General features: G+C 36.9%; 1 protein-coding gene across 2 annotated transcripts in view; it reads right to left on the bottom strand.

Annotated features, from left to right (window-relative positions):
- Positions 1–19,901, bottom strand: part of LOC140557571 (dedicator of cytokinesis protein 3-like) — a 63,912-nt gene that overhangs the window by 2,952 nt on the left and 41,059 nt on the right. The window contains exons 26-53 of one of the 2 annotated variants that reach the window (XM_072682102.1): positions 19,713–19,862; positions 16,667–16,765; positions 15,753–15,847; positions 14,521–14,596; positions 14,023–14,123; positions 13,884–13,942; positions 13,599–13,747; positions 12,267–12,352; positions 11,197–11,223; positions 11,012–11,107; positions 10,870–10,924; positions 10,090–10,183; positions 9,191–9,339; positions 8,872–8,958; positions 8,655–8,759; positions 7,398–7,539; positions 7,035–7,201; positions 6,870–6,956; positions 5,614–5,793; positions 4,374–4,457; positions 4,166–4,282; positions 3,304–3,392; positions 2,819–2,930; positions 2,650–2,731; positions 2,394–2,509; positions 1,528–1,612; positions 1,262–1,372; positions 48–130 (exon numbers count right to left, since the gene is read on the bottom strand). In XM_072682102.1, the coding sequence (XP_072538203.1) occupies positions 48–130; positions 1,262–1,372; positions 1,528–1,612; positions 2,394–2,509; positions 2,650–2,731; positions 2,819–2,930; positions 3,304–3,392; positions 4,166–4,282; positions 4,374–4,457; positions 5,614–5,793; positions 6,870–6,956; positions 7,035–7,201; positions 7,398–7,539; positions 8,655–8,759; positions 8,872–8,958; positions 9,191–9,339; positions 10,090–10,183; positions 10,870–10,924; positions 11,012–11,107; positions 11,197–11,223; positions 12,267–12,352; positions 13,599–13,747; positions 13,884–13,942; positions 14,023–14,123; positions 14,521–14,596; positions 15,753–15,847; positions 16,667–16,765; positions 19,713–19,862 (2,883 nt within the window). The remainder of the gene's footprint in view (positions 1–47; positions 131–1,261; positions 1,373–1,527; positions 1,613–2,393; positions 2,510–2,649; positions 2,732–2,818; positions 2,931–3,303; positions 3,393–4,165; positions 4,283–4,373; positions 4,458–5,613; positions 5,794–6,869; positions 6,957–7,034; positions 7,202–7,397; positions 7,540–8,654; positions 8,760–8,871; positions 8,959–9,190; positions 9,340–10,089; positions 10,184–10,869; positions 10,925–11,011; positions 11,108–11,196; positions 11,224–12,266; positions 12,353–13,598; positions 13,748–13,883; positions 13,943–14,022; positions 14,124–14,520; positions 14,597–15,752; positions 15,848–16,666; positions 16,766–19,712; positions 19,863–19,901) is intronic. The other variant, XM_072682103.1, reaches the window with a different exon arrangement.

The raw sequence follows: 19,901 nt of genomic DNA, 5'->3' as shown, positions 1-19,901 counted from the left end.
TTATACGCAGAGAAAGACAGGCCCTGCTGTATGATGGTATTTCTTACCTTTCTTAGTGAGCGCATAGGCAAAACTGGTGGAGGCTCATTCATCTGCTGCTGGAATGTATCAAAGTGCATCAGGAAATGTCCTGCATAGACACAAACAAGTTCAGCATTAGTGCAAAATGCATGTTAGCATGTGAAAGAATGGTTGGTGGTAGTGAACATGGCAATTCACCTCTGTCTTGAAAGTGATATACTCTAACACAGGGAGCTAATTTGACAGGCTTAATTTGGACGTGTTCAAGCACATTCTGAAAAAAAAGACTGCTGGTTTGTTTTTTTGCCAAGCACCAAAGAGAGCTTGAGAGGATATTTTCAGCAACTGTAATGTCAGTCAAGCAGTCTGACATTAGAGTTGAAAATGTGGTTCTGGAGCTGTTTCTACATGTAACACAGTGCTAAGAGATTGAAGAGACTTCAGAGAAGACAACACAAGTATTATGCTTTGCGGACAATTTTAGTCATGTAATACTGCTGACATCTGTTCCCCTTCAATTACCTCTATATTTTAATTGCCAAATCAGCAATCATGCTCTCTTGGACACCCAGCCATGGAGTGCTGTAGCACTGCTAGAGATGAAACTAAGAATTTACCCACGAAAGGGCCAATGCATATACCCTACTTCGGAGCCCCTCCTGTCCCCTTTTTGCACAGTATGCTACAGTTTCCAAAATGTGAGGAACATCTATTTTCATAGTTTTATAATGTGCTCTTTTACATCTGTCATGTATTGTAAATGGCCAAAATGTTGTGGACACCTGCTCATCCGATGTTCTTTCCAAAATCAAGGGTACTTTTTTGTAGTTATAAAGTAAAGTATTTGACGGCACAAGAGAATTAGCGATGTCTGGTACGGATGTTGGACATGATAAGTTCTGAATCACAAACACCACTATAACTCATCCTAATAGCACTGAATTGATCACCATTAATTCTGCAAATTAATGTTTCACAGACTATTAGCTGGGACACTTCAAACCCCTCAAGCCACCGATTTGGCACTGGGCATTGTAACCCTATTCTATTGGCAATGCTTTTCATTTTTGGTGATTACACAAGCCCTTTAAGGGGCACTTTAATGCAGCTAAATCACTTGAATGAAGGGCTGACTTTTGGACACAGAGTGTAGTAGTACCTGATTCTAAATAAGAAGTGCAAAAGCTTTTAAATATGTTTTATGTGCTTATATTAGTGTGCATGTGCGTGTATGAATTACCTTGTGGGAAGGTGCGGGAAGAGCCATGTGGTGCTGTCAGAATGCTAGGGTTTTGCATGTATGATCCTGCCTCTCCATCCAAACTCCAGCTGCTGGGGGCTGTAGGAAATCCTGGAGAGAAGCATTAAAATCAAACATACAGTGTATTAGTGCATGTAGGTGTCTGAACATTTCAGTGTAACAGAGTTTGCAAATGTCTGAAAGTGCAGAGAACATAATTACTCATTCATATGCACATGCTAATGAAGAAAGTACAGAGTGCGTACCTCTTTCAGTAAGGCTTGGGTGAGGATCATTACATGGTTTGCAGGGACTGTGCTGCTGTAGTATTGAACGCTGAAGGTTGTTCATCTACAAAAAGAAAACAAATTGGTGAAGCATCCTGTGAAAATACAGAGTAGAGGGGGCACAGCTTGATGTATGCTGTTGTTTTTCAAAAATAGAATATAGGTATCAGTATGATTTCAATATTGTTTACTGATATCAGAAAAGGAAAAGTGGTATCAAATTATCTCTACAGATTTATTTACGCATATACAATTAATTCAAAACTGTTCCATACTGCTTAAGCTAAACATGAATTCCTAAAAACCTAAATATATCAAAATACAGTTGTGGTCAGACACCATGGACATGAATGTCATAGCAATATTGGGCTTTCAATGATTTCTTTGAACTGCTCAGAATGAGCATACAACATATACTGTATATAGAAATGAAAATGGCTGTGTCAAACAAGGAAACATGCACAATATTCTTAATAAACAAATTTACTGGTATTTTTTTAACCATATGGTAGGCTTATGGGCTTTAGTTATAGTTTAGTTAAACCCAATCCCAACATAAAGAGTGTGAATTCCTAATGAAGTGGGAATTTTCAGTAAGTTACATTCATGATATAAAATATGTTGTCAAAATGAAGAAAAAAAACCCTCCTTATACCTGTTCACCTGTTTTTCATAAAAAGTTACATTTTGACTTCTTAGACCATACCCAGCTCTCCCCTACAGTTCATGGAATCTTAAAAGAAATGCATTTATTGACCATTACTGGCCTAATGCAAAAAACAACATTTTCTTAAATAAACAGTGTAAAATCTCTTTCTTATAAAATAATTTTGTTTCTTTACTACCTGTCCATTCTCATTGTTGCCATAGTAAACAGTATTGTTAGGTCTCTCTCTATGTGGAGGCAACAACATCAGCAGCTCACGGTTATTCTTGTTCTTATCAGACAGAGAGGGAGAACCTGAGTGAAAGAGAGAGAATGAGATTGAGAATACAAGAGAAGAGACAAGAAAAGTAAAGAGAGAGAGAGAGAGCAGCTCTCTATAGCATGATGAAGAAAAAGTGTGTAAAGCGTCTGTAATGTGTTTAGTAGTGTCTTGCCTCTTGCACTAGAAGGGGCGGAGTTTATCATCTGTGAGGAAGAGGAGCGAATAGAGCTGAGGCTTGAGGACGAGGGGCTAGGCTGGAGAAGACAAATCAAACCCGGTTAACAAGGATGATTTCTATGTAAATGTATACATAATGGATCACCTGTGAGCGTAATGTTCACCTGCATGAGTGGTGTATCATCTGGTTGGTCCATGAGTCCATCTGTCAAAATCATCAGAGGTCCACCCTCACTAGACGGGTGAGAAGAGGGGAGACGAAGAGAGCCGAGGGGACTGAGGATGGGGAAAAACAGGGAAGAAAGAAAAATTTAGTTTCAAGCATGTTCATAAGGCAGTTCCTTGTGATATTACATAGCAATAAACTGATAAGGTCACTGTTATAAATAAAGTTTGGAGATGGGAAATGTAAGTAACCAGACTGAAAATTCTCATAACAAAGAATTACATTCATTAAAATAATTAAAACTGTAAAAGGACAGTCTTTGAAATAAAGCATAATTAAATCTGCACTGTATTTGGAGTATAATGCCCAGTTACTGGAAGAGAATAACCATTTCCAGAAAGATCCACAAAAACTGCTAGATAAAATGTTAAGCATTAAAATCTACACAGGATGACAGTCAAACGAGCTACATGTATGTCTTACCTGTGTCTGTGAATTACTCGGCTACTTTCTGGGCTTGGTGGTAGGATCCTCATACCTGAAGGACAGAACCGATCCAGTGCAGCAACACCCTGCAGTAGCAAATGTAAAAAAAATAAAATAAATACATTAAATAATGTAATTGTATCACTGTTTTTGTTGTGTCAGTATTTCATGATTAATGGGCCAGTAGAAATACAAACAGGAATAGCAATCCAACAAGACTTGAAATTTACATTATTGTCCACTGATTTCCACTGATTTACGTTCCACTGATTTCTTTTTTTTGTTGTTGTTGTTTTTTGTGCTGTCATGCAAAAAAGTTTTTGCAGCTTCTACTTAAAACTTAAATAAAATTACATTTTATGGAAGACAGTGTAGTAAGACTTTTATTCCAAGTAATTTTGCATTTGTACTGGTCCATTTACCATGCAATACTAACACACCATAAAGGATGACTGACAGATTCAGATTATGTCAAAAAGCCAAACACATTAAAAAAAGGTGACGTAACATTTTTGCATGACAGTGACATGCCTTTACTTCAGACTTACCTCTTCTAGGCTGAACAAAGGTTTCCAACATCTAAAGTAAGTTGTTGATAACTTGATTTATGCTTGTTCGGAAAGGTCATAGCCATAACATCAGTCAGCTACACATTAATGCTGCCTTGTTTTTTTTTCACATTTCATGGTGGCATCTTCACTTTCTCTTAAAGTGTTTTTACACCACAGAGGCCTTCACACTACTTAAAATAGCTTCTGGTGTTTACACACGCTGTATACTGACAGCACAAGCTGTAATAACTACTAACTGCATCCACCAGTTAACTCTGTATCAAATAGGATGCAGAATACATACTCACATGAGACAAACCACTTCTCATTACATGAAATTGATCGACCAACTTTTTGTGCAGGGGACGCATTTCCGGATGTACCAGTTTCTCATGGACAGCCAAGCCCACTCCCAGGATGTGAACCTTTAATCATAAAGAATTTTTTTTTTTACAAGTGTGTGTGTGTGTGTGTGTGTGTGTGTGAGCGCGCACATGTGCATGCAGATGATCTGACCTGTTCCTGCATGAGCTCCTTCAATTGGGTGATTCTTTCCATCTCTTCAGGGTGGCTGCTGATGTAGTCTTTATCAAAAAATGCCTGAGAGAGTAAAACAGAAAGACAAAAAGAGAAAGAAAACTAATAATTATAATAATGATAACTTTAAAAAGATAAGAATGAATTATTAGTTTCAAGGGAAAGGGAAACACACTTTACAGCCATTGCACAGCTGTAAAACCGAATTCAGCCTCTGCATTTAACCTATCTGTGGCAGTGAACGCACCCACACACACACACACTAGTGATTATGGACAATAAGAACACAGACCCAGAGTGGTGGTTAGTCACTTCAGCACTCAGGGAGCAATTGGGGGTTAAGTGCCTTGCACAACAGCAACTCAGTCGTGAATGTTAAGGGAGGAGAATGTGCTGTTCCTTCACTCCCTCTGCCCTTACTTCCTGCCTGTACTAGGGATCAAACCCGCTTCTCTAAATGTAACATGTAGCCTCTGCTTTGCCCTTGTGTCTGCCCTGTGTTTTTTCCTGGGAGTGCTCTGTTTTGGTCTTTGTCTTCACCCTTGTCCCACCTTCACCATGTGTTGCATGTTTTTAGCCCCTGGCCTTGAAATGCATGTGTGCATCATAAGTAAATAGTTTCTTTGTTTCACTGCAGCTGTTGTTATGTGATCTTATTCTATTTTTAGTTCTAACAGGGTTTATTTTGTGATTGGTTTGTGATTGGAACTTAATTACAACAAGACATCCTGCAACTGCAAAACCATCAATGATATACTAACTACAAAGAAGAAAAAAACTAGGGCAACTTGTGGAAACTGTGAAATGATGCCAATATCCAATGGACAACTGTGCATCCCTTCAAGAAAACGCTACAGATGTTTATATATATATATATATATATATATATATATATATATATATATATATATAATATTCTTCAGAACATTATTTTTCTTCTTTATTTCCCTCAAGTCTTTGGGCTCTGCACCTCTGTTTATCACTGAATTAGACATAAGACAGGGCTCAGCAATAATACTGGCCCTCAAAGAAAACCTAAAACAAACACAATTGTGCGACTGCAGTAGCCAGCAGAACTAGATAATATAACAAAGCAGTCACAAAGCTTTTTCACCTAGCATACACAGTCATTCAATTAAAATATGGAAATAAAACTGGTGAGAATGGCCTTTTAACTATGCTGTTTGTGTTTTCATAAAATGGCTATGAGGGGGTTCACCTCCTGGTAGCGCGCTATTCCTCCGTTCACAGCTGCATCAATCACGCCGTTCAGACACATGCTCAGCAGGTTGATGTTGCCGTGGTGATGGCGGTGCTGATACTGGCTGATGAGGGTACGCAGCTCCTGGTTCTTATTCTCCACCACATATATGGCATTTTCCAGAGGACTTACCTCCACCTGTTACACACACAGAGTATGTTTAAAATCTAATTATAGCTGATGTTATTATTATTACATTAATCATTTACATATACTCTATCAGACTAAAGTATGGGCATTTTTCTGAGTGAAAACATCAAAGCTACATAATAATATACTGAATCTGAAATGCAGCTTTATGTACTGCTGGTTCCTCCTAAGCAGCTTAATTAGCAGTCTATTTGTAAAGGTGTTCCAACAGGCCTGAAAAAGATCTTATTGCTGAATATGGCCTGATAAAGCAGGTATCTAAAAACATTTTTTGGACTTAAAGGCCAGGCTTCCCAGACAGGAATTAAGCCTGGAGTCATGGACTTCATTCAGAATGCTGTATAGTCCAGAAGTAGTCTGTATAGTCCATTTGCCTTAAATGTGCTTTAAACGGCACTTAGTTATTTTTGCTTATTGTTAGTGTTAGTATAGTATTAGAATTAGTATTTTTGCTCATTGGCTGTTTACACACTTTTACAACTGCCATATATTCAAATTGTACCATGAGCTTCCCTTATAGACAGCTGTACGTGTACAAAAGCTGAGAGATAAAGTGCTGACATCTGAAGTGAAAGAAACATGGCTAGACAAGTAATATTTGGATTTAATATTAAGGATTTTACACAATATTTTAAATTTATTTTAAGGTAAAATTGTGACAGTGTTGCTTTAAATGTCAATCCCTATAAAATATATATTTTTAAGATAATGTATGAACACATTCAACCAGGTGTGTTTAAACTTCAGTATTTTCAAATCAAAGCTTTCCGAATCAGAACCTTGCCTTTTATATTCCTTTTTTTATTTAGAAACTCACATATTTTGTGTTTTTCTTTTTTGTTCTTTTAGAATGTATGTCCTTTTTTCCATTTGCCCTGCACTACTTTTAATTACAGAACTGAACATCACACTGGGCTCTTGTTTTTGGAAAATGGCTCAACAATGTCAGCTTCTAAGGAAAATCTAAACCCCTTACCATTTTAATGGATTTATAGTACTTACATTGTCATATCTATATGTCATATTGTTAGACAACATAGAAAATTAATAATTTATATACTCACCACCTCCCTTCTTTCCACCTCAAACCAGCGTGAGATACCCGGCAATGGCCGGCATAGGACCAGAGTGGTTCTCTCTATCCATAAGCTCTGTAAAATCACAGTGCTGTTGATTTGGGCAGGGAATGGCTACAAAGGTAATGTATGCGTAAAAAAAAAAAAACTCACCCTGAACTCATTTTCTCTGTCTTTGGGGCCCTTGTGGAAGGGCCGGTCGTAGTGAAAGCGTGAAACGTTGTTAATGCGATAGAAGCTTTTGATTCGCTCGGGCACCCTGTCCATCATTGGCCCATCAGAAAGCTCTGATACAGGGGTTACAGCGTAGATCTGAAGGTCTACATGCATACGTTAAGGAGACAACTGAAAAAAAAAAAAAAAAAAAAAAAAAAAAAAAAAAAAAAAAAAAAAAAAAATATATATATATATATATATATATATATATATATATATATATATATACTCATGTATAGCATGGGCACAATCCAAAACCTTTTCACAATACGTATCATTATCTTAGACTGATCAGGATACACTGGGCATCACTCTGTTGAATGCTGTCATCTGGTAGGTTGGGCTGCTGAAGTGCAATGGCTTGTGGGAACTCTGTCAGCATCCTCTGCTGAAAATCCTCCAGGCGTTCGTAGTCATATCCTCTACACACAAACTCCTTATTCTAGTGCACAAACACACGCATGCAGACTTGTTTAGCAGCAATTCTGGATGTGTTTGAAGGGATCCATTCCTTCGTTGTTCGTGAATAACCAAAAGGACTTGACTTGAGCTCTTAACAAGACAACGCAGAATTGGAAAAACCACATCATGCTGGTGGTAATATAAATTTAATCTTCTTTGTCACAAACACCTAAATGCTATCTGTCTACCATGCAAAACACTATACCCAGTAAGCCCAACCAATAAGTCCCAGATCAAGACTCCTAGTACTACACGTGCCTGTGCAACATGATTAGAAAACTGTCACAATTTTAGAAAACACACAAGTTTATGTATTTTATGTATAAAATCGAAGTAAAATAAACATTTTTTATTAGAAAAAATAGAAAACTTTTTATTCATTCAGAACAGCAGAATCTAAAATTTAACACTGCTATCTAGCAGGCGGGGTTTCGATACAACACAAAATGAACCACTGCCTGCCACCAAAGTAAAGAATTGTAAATATTAATTAAAAAATGTACACTGTGTTTCAGAGAATCGATACAGTATTTCAAAACCTAGTATCACTATACTTTACTATACTTTACAGTAAAACAAATATGCTATGTTACATATAGATAATTCTGTCAACAGAATTAGTCATCTGTCAGTATTTTGGGGAAGCAGATGGGGTAAGGGAAACAAAGAGCATGCACTGATAGAGGTAATATAGGAATCTGGCTTTTTTGGTGCATATTATCAATCATTACAAATATTTCAACTATTATTTTTGACTGCAAGTCTACAAGTCAGTTTTATAATAACTAATATGTCCTAAGCTTAACCAAACCTTAACCTCAGTAAGAAAAAAATATGTTTCTATCCTTTGGGTTTTTAAAAATAAAACATGTAGCTTTTGTTAAAAGTACTTCATAATATAAATACTATTTTGATAGCCATGCCACTGAAAGATAGCTCTTCCTTGACTGCTTTATTTTTTGTATGTTTTCCTACAAAGTTAGGAATGTTTAGTACTGAAACTTTCACAATGTTGCGGATCGGTTAAATGTAAAAAGGTCAAGTAAAACTTCCCAGAGGGAGAATAATGTGTAAAACATAAGGACATGGACTCACCCGCAAGAAAAAGGGAAACTTGCGTCCATAAAAGCCCATTCTGAAGAACTCAGGCTCCAGGCGCTGCTGCTCAATGATGTTGTCATAAAAACTGGCCTCCATTTTCTTCAACAGAGAAACACATATACAGTTTATACACATAAGTACACATATAATATTGGGTATGAGTGAATATTGCACTGTAATATTACATAATCTCACACATAACCACACTCACTCGTATCCAGCTCAGGCTGTGGTAGTCATATAACATCTCATACTGGAGGGCCAGTTCTCTGCATAGAGAAATCCCATACTCCCAACACTGTATATACACACACACACACACACACAAACAAATCTGTGAGATTTAGTGAAGAATACTTTTAAAACAGGCTGTCTTGCATCTTTCAAAAGATCAAAACAGATTGTGTTCACTGTCATCAAAACACAAGGCAGTCTGCGGCGTTTGGGAGCAAAGCTTATGAACTTCAGCCTCAAAGAACATAAGGTAAAGTGACAGTCTGTGTGTCTTTGTGTTTGTGTGTAGAACATGCCTTGCCCTTGTTGAAGTAGTGCAAAATCTTTCTGCTGAGGGTTTCTTTGCGTTGCCACTGGCTCTGAGCAGGGTACTGCATGAGGTCTCGGAGCGGCTGCTCAGACCACTGTAGCAACTCCCAGTACAACAGCAGTGTAAACGCAGCCTCTGTGGATTGCACCAGCAGGAAACAATATGAGGTTGCATAGACACACCATTTTAATGACATTTTTGACATATTGTAATGCATTTCACACTGCTACTTAAATATTCTTTATTAATAAGTTGAGGAAGTTGACAGTCCTTTTTAGGGTCTCAATTAATGCCCAGTTCACACTAATCAGATATGGGATGGTTCACAAACCTCACTTCTACAAATTCAGGAATAACTGCTGCCAGTTTGTCATGTAATTACAAAATAATAATAATCCTTACGATGTAATACAAGTTAGTAATGGAGTGCCTTTTAACCATGGTGGTCACTATACTGCTTTAATGCATCTATAATGCATCGCTATAGTGCAAAGCCTGGAGTAACATACTGTTTTTTGACAGTAAAGTCATAATATTCAAAACAATGTTTGTTTAATAGACAATATCTGTGTACATTTACATATTTTAGAACAATGCTTATTGTGTAAAGATGCTCAACATGTTGAAATATCCAATTTTAATTTTAATGTTTAACAACATTATTTCTATTATTTATTGACCAATCAGCATGCATTAAACTCTCCATTTGTGGATCATTTAGCAACAAGAATTTGCAAGAACAATTAGCAAAAAAAGTTGCAAGATAATTCATCTTTATCCATAAACAATAAAGATGATAGAGGCTGAATGTGAACTGAGCTCAAGACAGCAATCTAAGAGATTCAGCATGTTGATCCATATGTCTTTGTCTCTCTCTGTGCAGACCTGTGTAGTTATGCATCTGTAGGTGGAGGTCACAGAGCTTATGAATGTAGCGGATGTACATGTCTTCTTTGGTTATCTCACACTTGTAGAAATTCTGCAGAAAACACAGATCATGGAAAGAATGAAACTGAATGAAATATATTTTTCAGCAGTTGAAATACTAGAATTACCAAGTAAACACATGAAATTCTACACAGAATGTAATTTGCTTTGTTTGCTGTAGATTCCAAAATAATTGTAAAAACCATTAAGAAGGTGGAACAGACTACATACTATCTATAAAGAGGGGTTTCACTGAAAACATCATGGGTTCTGTGTTGTTTCGTCCATAAAAAGAGTCTGAATTCACTGGAATACATCAGCACTTTACGAATATGGGACAGTTAGATTTTCTGGGCCTTATTTACCAAATGTGTTAAATGTGTTATGGAGAAAATGGACTACATCATTATAAGAGAATAGTTGTGTACAATTCTGCGGTTTAAAACATATTATTTGTACATGAACAAAGTTTCTAAAATTCTCAAGAAGATATTGGTGAATGAGTTTCAAATAACATTTTAGAGTCTGACATGGTACTGACAACACCCTTTAAAATATAATCTAAGCTTTATCTACACATGTAAACATATGCTAGGATTATATTATGAAATGATCTGTGCTTTGTTTTCTTTTATGTTCATGTATAAAATGAGATGAAAAAGGCTAATATACTGATCCAGTCCTTGCTGAGGGTAATAATTGTGAATGGAAAGAGTGGGTGGAAGATGACAGTTTTACCATGATGTTGGCTCCGAGCTTTTTACTCTCAGTCTCTTCTCCTCTCACACTGTCCCTACAGAGATATGATCTGATTAATGCAACATTTTAATAATGCAACAATATTCACACTGCATGCGCACACACATACACAAACACACACCTGTAATCTAGAAGTCTCTCTATAAGGCGTGTGACTGAGGTGATGAAAGACACTCCCGTCTCTCTCCAGGTCTCTTGCTCCATCTTCTCCAACAGACTAAAAAGATGAGGATTAGATTAGATTTAGAAATGTGTGCTTGAGTGTTCGATAATATTAGCAGATAACATTAGCCAATGACATGGTACCTTGGATAGGGTCCGAATAGCTGAGTCCTGTTGAAAAGATGGGATAAGGTAGTATGATGTAATTTAGCATAGAAAAAAATATATACAATATGACCCTTCTTATATCTTGTAAAACATATAATCTCAATTATTATTGGTTCTCAAAATATCAAAAAAGATAATTTCATGCTCTTCATTATTCCAAACTATCATGTTGCCATTGCAAGCAAAACCAGGAATGCTTAGCCTAACAGATTGGTACATTTAATGTGTTTCACCATACTGTATAATGTAGTTACCTAACATGTAGACATACACTATATAAGCAAATGTTTAGGGACACCCCTTCTAATGAATGCATCCACTGCTGACACAGATGTGCAAATGTACATATACAGCTTGTCTAGTCCCTGTAGAGAAGTATTGCCAAAATAGGACTCTCTGGAGCAGATAAACATGAACCTTCTGTCACTATACCTAATGCAAAGCATAGGCTAAGGGGCATGAGGAGAAGTGGAACTGTGTTCTCTGGAATGGAAGTGCTCCAACCAAAACCTTTGGAATAAGTTGGGGAGTTGAGAATGAAATGGAGTAAAAGTATTTAAAAACATTAGTAGAAAACCTTCTCTGGTTTCAGTTTTGTTTCAGGATAAATGTAAAGAATGCCGGCTGTAATGCATTCAGAACAAAAAAAAGTTGCTTAGTGTGTTTCAGAGGAGAAATATGAGAACAACTGCTCCACTACCAGTGTTTCATGCATGATGTGCGAGTCTTTACGTATTGAGTCTCCTAAAAAGCCAAAGCAGACGCTAAGAGCATAATGAGGGTTTAAAATGGCAGTGCTTCAAAAAGAAATAAAAAAAAAACAGCCAGCAGTTTGAGACACAGATGGGTAGTGAGTAAGTAGCATTGTCTGATCCTGACAGTCACTTCCTGAAAAAACCTTTAAAGCTGTAAGCTGTGATTAACACAAGCACTTAGGGATTGTAGAAAATAGCATAACAAATGTCTGGGCATGTGTTTTACATGGTGTGTGTGTGTGTTCTTTGTATCCCAACAGTATATGAATTTATGTGTCAGGCAGTACTCACAGTAATCCAAAGAGTTCTCTGTGGTTTTCCTCTCCTTTTCCATCTGACATCATGCTATCAAGTTTATCCATAAGCTCAGCCTCCACCTATGTATGAACAAGGTTTACTGCACTAAAAATCTCATTTAATATTTTTGTCATCATTCATTTATCATTCAAGTTTTTTTTTTAACATACATCTATACAAGATCTTAGGAATGTGTTCATATCCCATAATGTGGAAATAATGTGCACATTTCAGTAAAGTTAAATGTATGACTTTCCTCAGTATGCACAAATATAACTTTAGATGAAGTTCCATCTGCCTAGGCTTTTTTGACCTAAATTTTGGCCTAATCCTGATTTACTTCCCACAAACCAAAAAAAAGCAGCAGGTAGAACCATAGATCTGTTTTAACTGTGGCCTAAAAGATGTAAACCATTTAGATGCTAAACAAAATCTGCCCCAAAAGATATATATTATATATAAATAATTACTCAAAGGTTTGCCATAACTAGTTAACATCATAAACCTAACATAGCACAAAAAGACAATTCATCCTGTAATCGCTTTAAAACATCTGTTGACATAATACTTGGAATGGCTTATGTAAGAGTACAGTGGAAGAACAATGGTTAAGAGCAGCCCAACGCACTCTGAATTGCTGCAAAATATCACTAATATCCCCAATACTGTAATCCTAAACCTTATAAAGGTACCATACAACTCACTGTAAAGTTACATTCAGTATGGTATGGAATTCTAAGACTGAGTTTTTCATTGAATTTGAACGATGAAAAAATGTTTTGTGGACCATGTACTCATAAGCTATTACTAGCAGCACAATGTAAATATCTGCAACATTATGTAGCATTGTACCTTAAAACAACACCTTCAAAAGTATTTTTATACTCCACTGTCTTGGCATCTAATTTTGGTAAGGTAAGCAGAACAAAGCTCACAAGAACTAGTTCATTCTGTGTAGTCATGTTTGTGTAAAAATGTTTGGTGTGACCTATTATAAAATGTGTAAAACAGAAACATGGTCCACTTGAAAGTGAGCCGGGAACTTTTTTTGGTGAACCATCTCTTATTTTATACACACCCACACACTCTAAAGTAATAGTCTGCACCAAACAAGGTACTTGTAAAAGCTGAGTTTCCTAAACTTGAGTTTTCTTAGATTACTCATGGTGACATGGTGACAAAAATACAAATGAAATTTAAACACATAAAATAGGTATTACACGGTATATTTCAGTCTTGAATTATGTTAAATAATGAATTTTATGTATCCTCACATCTCTATTAAAATGTGAGTGCAATCTCTGTACAGTCCCTACAGTCTCTAACCTGTTTGAAGTTGCCGTTCTTGCGCTGTTCCCAGTCCATCATGTCATGGAAAATGGGAATCATAATGTTCCTGACCTCAGTTTGAGGAACCAGAGTTACCCCTAGGAATGGCCCCATCATCCCAGGGGTGAAATGAGGCTTATTGTCCCCTGACACAGAGAGAAAAGAGAATGTGTGAGAGAGAATGAGAGAAAGACTAATTGCAATGATAAATAAATTAAACCACTTTGCAAGCTGCATATTAATAGAACATAGTATAGACAGAAACAGAGAGACTGTTCTCACCTAGTTTTTGCCACATACTGTATAGCTCATATGCCATCTGTACTCGCAAATCTCCATATCTGTTTAACAGAGCACACAGCATTCACTTACAGAATACTTTTAGGCACATATATATGTGTGTTTGTGTGTGTGTTCATACTTGTCCAGAATCCTTTTCCTCTTGACTTGACTGAGAGACTCAAGCTGCAGACTTGGCTGACTGACAAATAGCACAGCTAAACTAAAGAATGAGTTCCACACCTATAAACAGGTAAAAACAAAAAACTGTTGGATAAAGTAAACTGTCAGTTTCTTACAAATATTTGTGAACATGGTTGAGTGTCACAATTATCATGCAGATAAATGTTTCACACTAATAGTAGATTTACTTTCTTTGTGCCCTTCAGTATTACCTATATTTTTCTATTTCAAATAAAAGAATTAGAAAAGATTAGAAAAGGTATATAATTGTATTTGTCTCTACATGTGGCCTAATAATAATGATCAGATCACATTTTAGTTGTAATCAATTTCAGGTAATTCAAAAGGATTCTCTTACATTTTCTTGGAACTGTATGTTTTAGTTATTTTCATTTTTGCAATTTTTGATTTCCCAGTATCGGAACAGTAGAAATGCTATATGGAAAGCATCTATTACCTTAAAATCGAAGTCTGCATCTGAGAAGTTCTTATGAAGTGCAGGAGTCAGATATCGGGTTGTTGTCACAATGATCCTGCATAAGGAAACGGATAATTGTGCACAGATGATTACCAGCCAGAAAATAAACATAACGTAGGTTGAAATGAGACAAATTTAGTATGCGAATTTGAGCACATTTGAAAATGGCACACATGTCTGGAACTCATGCCCACATGCTTCAAATGGAGATGAATGGAGTGAATCTTGCAAACCTTGAGCAAATCATGAGCAAATGAGTGCCTTGCAAAACCCTAAATACCCTCTCAGAATATCCATGCAGATGCTACACAATTCTATTACAGTACACCTGAAAGCAAGAGACTGAGACAAGACCTTACTGTGCAAGTGTCATGGTCAGTGTGTTTTTAAACATGTTTTTAGTTTGAATGACCAACAATTTAAAGTTGAATTTTTGAGTGTATGTTTTGACTACTGAACTTGTGTGTATGGGTGGGTGTGATTTAGAGAAACTGAAAGAATTTAGAGAAATTGGCTGCTCAAACTGCAACACAGCTGACCACAATTTGGACATGTAATAAATCAAGCTAAATACACAATGCATGTCAGACTTAAGGGTCATTTTTTGTATTTTAGTTTACTATGCTTTCTATGTTTCTGGAATTGGTTTTTGAGGGAGAGTTCTCAAGACTCTGTCATGGACTAAGTGTCATGGGCTCACGTTTTGGCCCTCATTATTCAGAATCTTAATATAGAGTTCAGAACAGAACATGAAGGACTATTTTAGAAAAAAACTGTTCAAACAGTGCATGCACCAGATTGTAATGAAGTTGGCTTTAAGAGAGTTGAACTTTGTTGATTGCATTTTAGCATACCATAGGGAAGCAAACAGAGTTAGCAATCCGTAAAATCTCCAACAAATGGTCTGATTAATAAGAAACCAAATTGTGAGAACTGGTGCACACAGTTGAACGGTAGCAATTAAAAATGTTCCCAGACAAAGTTTGGAAAGTTTAAACTTAATATTTTTTTAACTGTTTAAATAGCCACTGACTGTCACCAGATGCAAGCCTCCGGTCCTGATACCAATAATGTAGGAATATCTCAGCGGGTTTGCACTGTTTACAATGTAATTATAACATAATATGTTGTAGGACTCAATATGTCTGGGCACTGGTTAAAGACTTTCTAAGCAATTAAACACACCATGAAAGGAAAAAAAAAACACTTACTGACTGGTGAGGAGCCGCATAATGCTCCAGTCTCGTGGAAACACACCAAGCTTCATCAGGTTTCGGAAAACACAGAATATCTTCAGCAGAAACTCCTGTAAATATGAGAAAATGTTACTGATATTAGACATTGATATTAAACCTTTTCCTACACATATCTATTTTCTTTAGTATCAGTTTTACTGATACTACAGAAAATAAGTTTGGATTAGAGGTGGAAAGATCAATGTATCAGTGCAATGTATCAGCAGGCTATGTATTAGTATCTCAGATTTTCAGCTAAATATGTAGTTCAATATCAGTATTTTAGCAGATCCAGGGAGCTAATTAAATTATATTCACAGCTTACAGAATTACAGGAGCTCTAAACAAGGCTCATTGGCTTCTTAGATTGCTGCAGTTCATGGTTTATCTGCTAGATGGAACTACAGAGCTTGCTGCTGCAGAAACACACTGCTGCAGAAACACATTAGAGCCAGTGCTGTACTCCGCTTCTTGTACTCTGTTTGCTCTGCTCCATCAGTCTGCCCCTTTTTTCGTGGCTGACTCAAACTCACATAATTGTAGAATGTGTAAAATAATGCGACTCATGGGTGGAAGCATCTCTAGTTCAGAAGGTCAGCACTGCCAATGACTGCATTTAATCCCCAAAACACTGAACCAACTGTTCAGCGTGATGGTGGTAGTGTCATACTCTGGGGCTCTTCAAACAGACCATATAGTTTAAACAGATCACTGAAAGTCCAATATTGACAATTATGTCCATGATGAGTTTATGTAAACATCTGAGCACAACTGCATATTATTTGTGTATATAGCTTAAAGCAATGAGCGTAACATAATTCACAAAATTCTGATCTAAGCCTGGTTCTTATTGGTATCGTCACAGTCACAGCAGAAGGATTTTGTCTTACCTTGAGTTCATCTTTACTGTGAAAGTTGTTGAGCAGGTGGTGGAAATGTAGCTCTGACATCAGCTTCAGCAGAGACAACAGACAGGACACATATTCGCCCTGCAGGAAAACCAAACACACTCATATAGTCGTCAAAATCTCCCTGTTGCTGCTGGAAAACCAAACTCACACACACACTATACTATACACAGCTGCCAAACTCCCCTCATTGCTGCAAGAAACCCTAAGACAGACACACACACAAGGCATTAAATTCCCCAAAGGAGTGCAAAAACACAAACAGAACATGAAGCTCATACTGCCCCTGTAGGCGCCATTAAAACATGGGTAATGCATCTCTAAAGTCCAGCAGTGATATTTTAAAGGTGATATTCAATAGGATCTAACTTCTAATCTAATCTAATCTTCATCAGATTGTTGTGAGTTCAGTTTTGTTTTTATTGGAAAAAACATACTTTCTATTTTTGCCATGGTTTTAGCTCTGATTGATACTGAAACAAACAAAACTGAATCAGAAGTACAGACTTGAACCTGTTGATTCAACATAAAAATTGTGCGAAAAACGCAAATGCAGCTAGGTGCAGATACTATGCAAATTCTCAGTTTTTTTTTTAATTCTCTTTCATGTGCCATGTGATTTTTTTATTGCTTCATCTGTTTTCACTTCCCATACAATCATCTATGGTTAGTTAAAAATGTATTCAATACAAAGACTGCTATTTATCATAGACTATACAAACTAAATATATATATACAACTAATTAACCACACACACATGTTTTGAACATCATTTGGAAAAGGGTTTATCCCTTGTGTAGTCTTAACATTCTGTATACTCCTCTTGTCCTATGGGTCACAAATGACACGAAACAATATATGTCCCCTGGTGATGTTTCACTTTGTCACAAAAAAAAGACTATTTAGGTTTTCTCTGCTGTTAAACATAGTGGTGGGTCATTTCTGATCCTTAAAACAACACAAATTTTAAGCAAATGAAACAAAGAGAAAGAGAGATCTGCTCCTCAACAGAGAGTGAAATGGATGACCTTGTCTACAACACATCAGTTTGGCAATATGTTGATTTCCAACCAACCAACCAACAAATTATGCTATCAGGGAAATGCAAGCAAGGAGAAGTAAAATTAATTAATACGTTAAAAGCAACATTGTGTAGAATTTCACCTTAAAATAACATTAAAAATCATATCCATGCTCTAGTGACTTGTAGGAAGAACAAACTCCCTATCATTGCTATTCTGGGCTATGTAACTTTGGTGAAGTGGGCAGGACACCAGCGAGTCATATTTGTGTAAAATCCAGTAATACCACTATACAGTGCCAGTTCACAAGCTTCTTTTACTTCAAAAATGCATGGAAAAAGAGTGTCTTTTAGGGGTTGATAGAGGGAGCCCAGGAGCAAGAAATACCAATTCTTGCATAATGCTACTTTAAAGACTAATCAGTATCACAAAACCTAACAGCAACACTAACCAACAACTTTGTGGTCAAAAAGGAAGTAACTGCTCCTCTTAATTCATCGTTTACATTTGCTTGCAACAGAATGATGTGGGAATGTGACAACATTTTGGGATGCACCCAAATTGAGCTATGAAATTGTTCCTGAGGAAATATCGACTGGGCTGCCAGACTGACAGTGTCCCTGCAGCAAAGCTAAACATTCTCGGAACTGTCAAGCTCACACTGTCCCTGCAGGAAAACGACACACAGACAGAGCTATTAAACCTATACTGTCCCAGCAGGAAGACCAAACACATACAGAGACATCAAATTCACACTGGCCCTGAAGGAAAAACCAAACACACAGACAAATCAAATTCATGCTGTTATTGGAAAACCTCAATAAATGCCTAATGGAGCTTCAAAACACAACACTCTGAAACAGCTATAATCCAATCTAAGATCTAATCTGACACACAGAGAGCTTGCTTTTCTCCAAATAAGAGTACAGAAAAAGCTACTACCTTCTTCTGGGGAATTCTGGGATCTGGCCAAAGTTAACTTTATTATATATGGCCAAAACTCACAGAGGAGATGCATTTAGCCCCAGTAAGCAAAGACCAACAATTAAAAAAATGGTGCCTTGAATTTACAGTTGTATGCAAACATCTAGACATCCTTGTTAAAATAACATGCTTTGTGGATTTTCCCTTCCCACCATCTTTACCAATGTCCACGTACCCATAAGATTTAGACAAGGGTACACAAAGTTAATCCTAAAAGCACCCACAGGCAACCACTTGCTAAAAATATCAGTGTAAGAAGAATTGGGTTAACTACATTAAGTAAGTAACTACAGTTAGGTGCACACTAAGAGTGGCATGTTTACCACGTTTACATTGAAATGAGCGTTATTCTTTTATTGGACTATGCAGTTTGATGTTACAGCTAATATTCTATACACTGCTTTCCTCAAGGGGAATGTGGTACACCGACACCGCCAATACCACCATTAGAAAGGCTAAAGATATAGGAGATTTATTGGAAGGTATTTAAACAGAAGGAGAGTGGGAGAAAATATAAAAATATAAGAAAAATCCATATAAAAAAGGAGAGGATTGACAGGTGAGGACCACACCCTGAGGTAGAGCAGGAGGGCAGACTATAAAGGAGGAGGTGGGACGAAGTTTGTTTGACACAAGGTTGGTTTGGGAATCAGGATATAGAGGGTAGTTTGAGAGAGGGGTTTGGGGCATGGTCCTTCTCCCAGAAGTTATGTTAACTCCACTAAGGTAATAAATTATTTACAGGACACATAATTATGGCATTTTGCTGCAAATTTCTATGTTTTTGTTAATTTTAACATTTTGGGGGAAAACATGCAAGCGTAATGTACTGACACAAAGCTCCTGTCGATATAAAATGGCAATAAAAGAGTTATGTAATTTACTGCATATATGTTTATTTAATTGTGCAATTATATTTACAATTACATGTCAGCAATGTGATAATAATAACTCAACAATGCAGAGGAAGATTAAAACTCTGAACAGAGCTAAATGAAAGAAATCTATGGAGAGAAGCTGACCGTTATCTCTGCAGTGCACTGGGGACAGCGCTGACTCCTATTGTTTTCCACCGCCTGGCTCTTGCTCATGATGGACAGAAGAGTCTGCAGCAGCACGTCCAGCAAACTCTCCACCATCATCTCCACCTCCTCCTGCACACACGAAGACTCCTAACAGACCAGGGGAGAAAGGGACAGTATACAGTGTCC

The sequence above is a fragment of the Salminus brasiliensis genome, chromosome 6, assembly GCF_030463535.1.
Source record: "Salminus brasiliensis chromosome 6, fSalBra1.hap2, whole genome shotgun sequence".
In the NCBI taxonomy this organism is placed as follows: domain Eukaryota; kingdom Metazoa; phylum Chordata; class Actinopteri; order Characiformes; family Bryconidae; genus Salminus; species Salminus brasiliensis.
This window is presented reverse-complemented; position numbering and strand designations above follow the sequence as displayed.